This window comes from Parus major, chromosome 5 (assembly GCF_001522545.3).
Source record: "Parus major isolate Abel chromosome 5, Parus_major1.1, whole genome shotgun sequence".
Lineage (NCBI taxonomy): Eukaryota > Metazoa > Chordata > Aves > Passeriformes > Paridae > Parus > Parus major.
Window position 1 is genome coordinate 60,058,561 of NC_031774.1, and position 8,846 is coordinate 60,067,406.

General features: G+C 51.1%; 1 protein-coding gene across 1 annotated transcript; it reads right to left on the reverse strand.

The window, feature by feature from the left end:
• Nucleotides 1-5,006: 5,006 nt before the first annotated feature.
• Nucleotides 5,007-8,840, reverse strand: ARF6 (ADP ribosylation factor 6). Its single transcript, XM_015632233.1, has one exon. It carries the CDS (start codon nt 8,525-8,527, stop codon nt 8,000-8,002), a length of 528 nt encoding a protein of 175 aa, XP_015487719.1. The 5' UTR covers nt 8,528-8,840; the 3' UTR covers nt 5,007-7,999.
• Between the last annotated feature and the right edge of the window lie 6 nt (nt 8,841-8,846).

The window sequence follows — 8,846 nt, forward strand, 5'->3', positions numbered from 1 at the left end:
GGATGCCGGAGCCGGCTGTGAGTGCCGTAGGTGTGTTGAGCCATCGCTGCCCACGAGGCGGGCGCAGCAGGATATTTAATCTCCGTGAGTCACCTCTCCCTCCCTATCAGCCATCTGCAAGTGCTCCGGCCTGAACTGCAGCTTTGGGAACGAGCTGCTCCTGAGCCCGCAGCTGCGGCTGTCCCGGAGCCTTCCCCGTCGCCACATTTTTGGCAACCTGGGAATGCCGGGGAGTTGGCAGATGTTAAACGAGTCCACAGATCCCATGCCTTAAACAGCACCTGCTTTCCCAGGGGCGGATGATGGGAGGTGGGATAGAACCCAGGAGGAAGCTGCGGGTGCCCCGAGCCTCTTCTGCAGACTGCGGAACCGGCGGCAAAACACTCCGGCTCTGGTGTTTAATTGCCCACGGTTAATTGGCCATCCAAGGGAGGAGGAAGCTGCAAGGAGAGACGTCAATTCATAAACCCTCAAGTGTTGGGAAGCTCCAGATTTTCCGAAGGCCCGAAAGCAGCCCGGCTGCTGAATAATGCATCAGGCTGCCGAGAAGTTGGCAAACACCGGAACCAGTTAATCCACAGATCCCTCTCGGATGCCAGCACTCCTCCAGTGTCAACGTGATTAACCAGTTTCACTACTGGGAGCTTTTCCGGGAGCTAGAGAGCCTGGAGAGGGGAAGGAGGAACTGTGGAGCCCCTTCTCCCACACAGCAGAGCAGGGCTGGGGGGACACTGCAATGGTGAGGAGGGAAAAAGCGAGTGCAGCATTAGAGCAGGAGGTTCCAGGCTTTGACCTGGAGGCCTTGGGTCGGGGAAACCCACAGGCAACTCCTAACAAGATGGAAAAGCTGTGGGTCATCCTGGTGGGGAGAGGCATTCCCCTCCAAAAATCATAATAATAGCCACGATGAAATGAAAAGCCGGGGAGTTTTGGTGCTGTGGTTAAAAGTGTAACCTCACATCCAGGGGAAAACGCAGAGCAGGATTTCTCTGTCAGGCATCAGCCAAACAGGTAGGGCAGGAGCTGAGATCCTGAGATTGCAGGCAGTGTTCCTTAAAGGAGAACACACCTCTGCCCTACTCCCTGCAATATTCCCAGCCCTCCCTGAAGAGGCTGGAATGCTGCAGCCAACGTGGCCAGGAGCAGATCCAAAGCTGAGTTGCAGGAGAGCAGCAGGAGCAGCCCAGGAGCATCTCCAGCACCCAGAGCCCAGCCTGGATGGTGACCCTGGCTCTCAAATGCCACATACTCCAAATGTTTGGAGGCAAGGGCTGCAGGACTTCAGATTCATTAACGGGTCCAAGGTTGTAAGATGAGCCAGAGATCCAGGGACAGCTCGTTGGCAGCGATTCAGCTCATTCCACAACGCAGCGCCGGACGCCAGCGGCTTCCACACCGGCCCTTGCTGAGCTTGGCTCTTCTTCCAGCGAGCAGAGCCAGGGAAGATCATCCCAAACTTTTGTGTCAGGCAGCAAAGAGCCACCGAGCACACCAGCAGTGGCTGTCCTGCTGCTGCCCCTCACCTCCCTACCCAAATGCTTCTATTTTCAGTGCTGATGTGAAAACCAGCCCGGTCTGAGTCATCAGAGCCCAAAAAACACGTTCTATTGAAAATATGAGTAGCTCCAGAATATACAGGATGGAATTTGAACGCTTAACAGACATTCTTTGGAGGCAAAGGTAAAGCCAGCTCCCTGCTGGCCTGCCAAAGCTCCCTCTCTGCGGTGTGAGGAGGGTGATGGGGGTGGTTACAGCCAGGACAGCAGCCTGAAAGCCACAAGTACGTGCTAGGAAAAGCTTCCCGGAGAGCTGGGTCAGTTCCAGCCTAATCCAGCCCCTGTGGGGAAAGGCATCCTGGCAGATGTTGAGCTAATGGGATAACGGCGGGCACATCCCGCTCCAGTGGTGCGTGGTGGTGGTGGGAGGTTGTGCTGCTTCCTAAGGGAAAATGTACAAAGCTCCTCGGGGCAAAAATAACAAATATCAACAGCACAGCACGGGGACTTTGCAATCCCCATGTTCCACACACAAAGTGCAAAGTCTCCTTTGGAGTGAGCACTCCAAGCCAGAGGTGCTGCCCAGTTAGGAGCTGTCAGCACCAGGCACTGCAGGCTGGAACTCCCAGCCTGCATGGAATGAGTTCCTTCCCCAGTAGCAGCTTTGCAGGAATGGCAGAGGTATTTTGGGGCTGGATTGGCACTGGATGCTTCCCTCTGCTCTTCTCTGTCCCCTGAAGCAATGATCCAGGCATGATCCTAACCCTAACCCTGATGGATCCTCGTGGGATAAGAATCGCTGGAGCTCAGCAACAGAAAAAGCAATGTAGTCTTCTCAAAAATCCAGGATAAACCTGGGAAAAGGCTTCTCTTGCTTCTGAGGTCTCCCAGCCAGGCCACCCCGTGTCCTACTGTCCTGTAACTACAGAAGCTGCTTGAGGTTTTCCTCTTTTCCCCAAAAAAATGAAATAAAAGTGCATTCTCATGAAACAGCTCACCACTATCACTGGATGCAATGCAGTGTTTGCTGCAGCTTTCCACAGGTTTTCATGCCTTGCAATGATGAGAAAACCCCTCCTGCTCCATCAGAAACTTTGGGATGAAGCCAGTGCTTGGTCCAGGCAGTGGAAAATCAAGCAAGGAATCCATTCTAGGCACAAGGATGGGGATAATTTTAGGAGTTCACATAATCATAAAATCCCAGAGTGGTTTGAGCAAGGACCTTAAAATTCATCCAGTGCCACCCTCTGCCATGGCAGGGACACCTTCCACTGTCCCAGGCTGCTCCAAGCCCCATCCAGCCTGGCCTTGGGCACTTCCAGGGATCCAGGGCCTGCCCACCCTCCCAGCCAGGAATTCAGCTCTTTGCTACACCTTGGCTCCCTCCTCGTCTCTGTTTAACCACCAGGGGAGTTTTCACCCACTGGAAGGAAGCTGGAGCACAGGGATCCTGTAGGGATCCAGGAGCTGTTGGGGGCTGCTCTCACCTGAAAACCTCTAACAAAAGCAAAGTGTTCTAAGTGTTACCAGTTTCCAAGCATCACCAATTTCCATCTCACAGGACATTCATTAAACCCTGCTGAAGCATTTTTTCTAACTAAAGCTGGCTTGGAAGATGCAACTAAAAAAAACCAGGAACAGGGGAGTGAAGTGCAGCCTCTGGAAGGGAAAACTTGAGGCAAAGCAGGGGCCAGAGCCTGTTAAATCACTGTGACACTCAGCAATGACTCACATCTTGACTTTTTTCCCCCTCCTTTCTTAAGGAGGCCAGAGATACCTGTTCTTAAGCAAGAGAAGAGCCACTTCCTGGAGCACCCCCTGCACTCCCCATTTCCCGCCTGTAAAAAGCACCTTCCACAGAGCTGCTGGGGCTCTGACTCACCCCTGCACCTTCCAGAGCTGCCAAGGGGTGAAAATTACACCATTCTGCTCTTGGGGTGCTCCCACTTTTGAAAGGGAGATGGATTGTGGGGCTCCACCTCGGCCTGAAGCCCTGAGAGCCTTCGCTCAGACGTAATTCTGAACCACGAGCGGTGCCGGAGCACGCAGAACCTCAGAAGAGGAACTGAGTCAGTCAGCAGAGGTGCCACTCACTCACCAACAGCCCCTGAGAGCTGATGCTTCCCCATGAGACGAGGGCAAAGTTTTATTTTTAACTTCCAGAAAACACCGAAGCTGAGGGGATTTCAGATTCCCCACACTGAGCCCATCAGGTTGGACAGATATTAAAGCAAATCCAAGATAAAAAGCACAGGCTTTTTAGAGGGAAGTCTGAGTCACAGGGCTCACACCGAGGCTGCTTCCACATCCACAGCAAGTTCTCTGCTCCTGGCAGTCCCTTTTTCTCCATTCCCAAATCCCAGGGAGAAGGAGATCACCTCAGCTCCAGCAGGCTCTTACAGCCCTTGTGCCCAGCTGTTCTGACAATGTCTTTAAAGCCAGACACATTCTTCTGGGAGGACTTGCACTAGCAGGGATAATTTCCAATTAGGAATGGTGGGAACACTTTTTCCAGGGGCTGGCCATGAGGACAGGGCCCTGGGACCGAGGGCTGAGTCCCGGCGTGAGCTCCGATAAGCACCGGCATTTTGAAAAGTGACTCACTGCTGCAGCGAGACTGACACCGGTTCCCCCTGCTTGTCTCCCAGCTGAGAGGAGTTTAATTAAGTCAGAGTAAGTTCATTTACACAGCCCCACCCTGGACTGAAGGCCAGGCAGAGCCTGAACACCCTGGAAGGGGAAGGCTCCACGGAGAATCACGGCTGCAATGGCCCCTGTGCCCACCATGGCTGGAGAATCAGGGAATCAGGGAATGGTTTGGGTGGGAAGGGACCTCAAAGCTCGTTCCATAGGCAGGGATGCTGCTCACCAGACCAGGTAATGATGCTCCTGAGCATTCCCAAAGCTTTGCAACAAGGAGGAGGTTGCAGGCACCTGCAGCTGTGGGAGCAGCCTCGGAGCCCCCGCCGCGCCCTCTGCCAGCAGAGCTCCGGCTGTGACCCCTGTGCCTGGCCCAGGGGATGGCAGCTGTCACAGGATCCATATCCTGCTGCTCCCCAGCCCCCCCGCAGCCCCAGCACCTGCCCAAGTCCTTTTATCGGCTCACTCGTGGCCTACTCAGGCACCAGCGTCACATCTGTCACTCCACAAGCACCCCTAGTCACTCATCCGCCCCTTTGTCCATCCCTGGCCTCGTGGCTGCCCTTTCCAGGGAATTTCCTCCCTGGAACACGGCAGTGACAGTCCCTGCGTGCCCTCACCGGGGCTGGCACCGAGCCTGGAGAACCCTGACAATAAAGTTTGCTCAAGTGGGAATATTAAAGCAGCATCCTCCTTTTCCACTTATAAAAGTAGTCTCTCATCTAATTCTCCAAGGAATTTCAGCCAGGCTTCCAATCTGGGAGATCCAGAACAGAGCCCTCTTTATGCCAGCACAACGCCCGACTCCAGCACCAGATTGCCCCTTTCTGCTTCTCTCTTAATTCAATACAAGTAACATACCAGGAGAGCTCTGCTGTATAATTGCTTTATTTTCTGCTTATTAGTTCTTTACCAACACTACAGCCATATTGAGAACACAAAATTCCTGGGTACTTCAGTCAGGGAGATCACAGGCCACAAACTCAGTCACTTGGTCGGACACGATTGAACGCCATTCCAAACTTACTCCATAAATTCACACGAACACAAATCGATGCACTTGGAACTCCAGACTGGTTTGTTTCGTACACAATTCCCACTTTTATCCTCCTGACAGCCACTACCTCGTGCTGAGGTCCAGCTACAGCCTAGAAAAGACGTGTTGGAAGTGGAACCTGTGGGTTTTTGTTCGGTGGCCGCAGCCGTTTGTTTCTGACGGCTCCGCCACACGTTCCGGTAACTTCTTCTCCCCCATCTCTTCCTCCCCATTCCCCCCACCCCAAAAAAAAAAAAATTAAAAAAAAAATTCAGAAGCAAAAGCAATTTCCTTTCACCTACAAAACAGAATTACAAAGTTACTTCTAAGGGGATACAAAATTGCAAAGCCAACTTAATGCAGAGGCTGCCCCAGCGCTTGGAAACACAGGAAACCAACTCAGACAAAAAATGAAGGTATTGAAGTTTTCATGTTGACTGAGAATAGGTTTAAGAAAGTTCAAGAACCATTAATAGAGCTTCAAGTTTTCCAGTTTAGGCATTTACTTTGTGCTTGGCTATTTTATTGATGCTCCAGAAGAAAACAGTAACCATATTGTTGTAATTTGAAGTTTTTATACCACCACACTGTTCATTAAGTTACAGCAACAGGAAAAGAAAAATAAAAGCTAGAAAATAGAGCAATGATATTCCAATGGCAAAAAGCCTTGGATTAAAATAAACTAATCTCACTTCCTCTTCTTTAGGGCCAAGATGGAAAAGTTATTTCTACATTAAGCTTCTGCAGACTCTAATTCACAAAATCCATCAATGCTCTATCTTCTAGCACCAAGAACCCATCCAGTCCCATTTGCAACCCACATCCAGAAAAGTCTTTTTTATTTTTTTTGGAACCACACTCTATAAGGACTTTGAAGTGCTCCAAAGCATTGGATTTCAGAAGTGAATTCAGGATTTTTATCTTCCCATACATCTTTGGTAAGAGCTCCATGTACAAGGTACTCAGCATGCAGAGTCACCACTGCAGCAATGTAGTGTAATGCCCCCAATTCCAAGTAAAAATTATATTCTTGAAAAGAAAAAACAATTAAGGAAGGAAAAAAAAAAAAAAGGAAAATAAAAGCCATTTTCTTCTGGTTTTGTAGCATACATTCCTAGAATTCCCCAACAGAGTTTTAACTCCTTGAGGAAATCTGAAGTTAATCCTTAAGGCTGAATAAGAACCAGCTGCTTTAACAGTTTGTGCACCCAGCGTTAATTAATACTTGATTGAGTTTTTATGCAAATACTCGCTCTGGGTGGGGTTTTTGATTGGCCAGTCCCAGCTACGGGCTGTGACATGGCTAACGAGCTGCTTTGCCCTTTAAGAACTAATTATGGAAGTTTACATTCAGCGTCGATTCTCTCTCTCTCCCCTCCCCGCTCTCATTAGGAGTTACTCAATGGGCCTCAGACATCCAGCATAGTTCTCTTTCCTACAGGACTACAGCAACAACCGGGACACGGGGAGGCTCCAGCCGCTCCAGGAGCTCAGTCCAGGCTTGGAAAACCAAAACAAGAAGCGATTTCCTCAAAATGGCCATTCCTGATGTCAGAACCCCCGGGCTCGAGCAGAGCTCAGCACGGAACTCGCCCTTCGCAAGGCTCCAGCATGAAAAAAGAACAATAATAATAATAATAACAACATTTTCCTTCTTTCTGTTGGAAAGAATCAGGAATCCTTTCAAGGTTTAGGTGTTTCCAGCTGCCTCGAGATGGAAGCGAGAGGCAAGTCAGAGCTGGACTTTTGCCAAAACATCTGATTGAAAGTCAAACTCATTGCAACATTTTATTGCTGCATCTGCTGGAAAGAGCCTCGGCCCGGAGACCGACACCAAGTAATAAAAAACTGCAACTAAACCTCATTTATGACAAAAAAACCTGCCCAGTGCCTACCCTGGAACTACAGCATCGTTCATGCCTTGTTTGCTATGTGGTGTGGGGAGCTGGTTTTGCATCCCTCCTCATGCATGATGTATGGGTCAGAACTTCCCAGCTGACATTCCAAAGCAGTTCTTACATTTCCCGGCGCCCGACACGCACTTTGAACGCGTTACAGTGGAATTCCCACTCTCTGCCACTGCAGGCAAGAATTCCCCTCATTAGCCTGAGCCGTGGAGCCAGACTGAGTCACTGTTTAGTTACAGATTAACAGAACTTTTTTTTCTTTTCTAAAAAAAAAAAAAGTCCTCAATATAAAAAGACAGACTGCGGTTTGATTTTAAGCAACAATTTTCAGTTTACTAGATGAAGTCGACCTAGCAACATATCCTGCAGGAATGCAAAAAAGTAGCAATCTACAGCAAAGTGAGAGAAGAGAGAGAGAAAAAAATATATATATAATCAAAAAAGTAGACCCAGAAAGCATACACTGAAAATGGACCCCCTCCCCCAACATCCCCCAAAATAATCAAACCAGCAAAGGGCTATCGAGAGGAAAAAGAAAAAATAAACCAAGAAAACAAAACAAAACAAAAAAGTTACTTAGCAAGTCTATAATGTGTCCTTCCCCTGTTTGCTGGAAGTCTGCCATAGCATCTAGTGCCTGTGTTCGTGTCACATTCGGAGGTTAGAGCATCCTAACGCCAAGCAGGAGGAGTTAGAACAGGAATCCAGCCAAGGGTGCAGGAGGAAAGGGTGGCAACTGGAGAAAGGTGATCATAATCCTATGGATGCGGTTTTGTTTTTACTTTTCAGTAGAGAATCATTCTTCTGGAAAGCCACGTGGGTTATTTATTTTTTTTTGTTTCTTTTTTTTGTTTGTTTGTTTAAATTTTTTTTTTGTTTTGTTTCTTTAATTCTTTGTAGACTAAATAGTTCCTCTCCCATTAGGATTTATAATTGGACGTTAACCACGTCAGCCCTTCGTAGAGTCCATCCCCCGTCGTGGCACAGGAGGGCTGCACATACCAATTCCTATCCCTGATTCGGGTCAGGCCCAGTTTCTCCTGGATCTCGTGGGGTTTCATGGCGTCGGGCAGGTCCTGCTTGTTGGCGAAGATGAGGATGATGGCGTCCCGCATCTCCCGGTCGTTGATGATGCGGTGCAGCTCCTGCCGCGCCTCGTCGATGCGGTCGCGGTCGGCGCAGTCCACCACGAAGATGAGCCCCTGCGTGCCCGTGTAGTAGTGCCGCCACAGGGGCCGGATCTTGTCCTGGCCGCCCACGTCCCACACGTTGAACTTGACGTTCTTGTAGGTGACGGTCTCCACGTTGAAGCCCACGGTGGGGATCGTGGTCACCGACTGGCCCAGCTTCAGCTTGTACAGGATCGTGGTCTTGCCGGCCGCGTCCAGCCCCAGCATCAGGATCCGCATCTCCTTGTTCCCGAAGATCTTGGACAGCACCTTGCCCATCTCGGCGGCATCCAAGGGAGGGCGAGAGGGCGAGCGCCGGCCCGGCGGGGAAGGGCGGGCGGGGCTCAGCACGGGCCGCGCATGGGGCGGCGGGGAGGCGGCTCCGCTGCTCCGCCGGGCCCGCGGCGGCGGCTCCGCCCGCTCCTGCCTCGGCTCCCGCCGCGGCTCCTCAGCTCATGGGTGCCGGCGGGAGGATCCTGAGGGCCGGGGAGCGCCGGGAAGTGCCGGGAGTGGCCGAGATGGCCCGGGAGCGTCCCGGCCGTACCTGAGGGCCCCGCGCGCCGCTCCCTCCGCCCGCGCCGCCGGAAAGGGGCCGCGC

Excerpts from the sequence above, each read along its gene's own strand:
- ARF6 (XM_015632233.1), bottom strand. The coding sequence starts at position 8,527 with ATGGGCAAGGTGCTGTCCAAGATCTTCGGGAACAAGGAGATGCGGATC.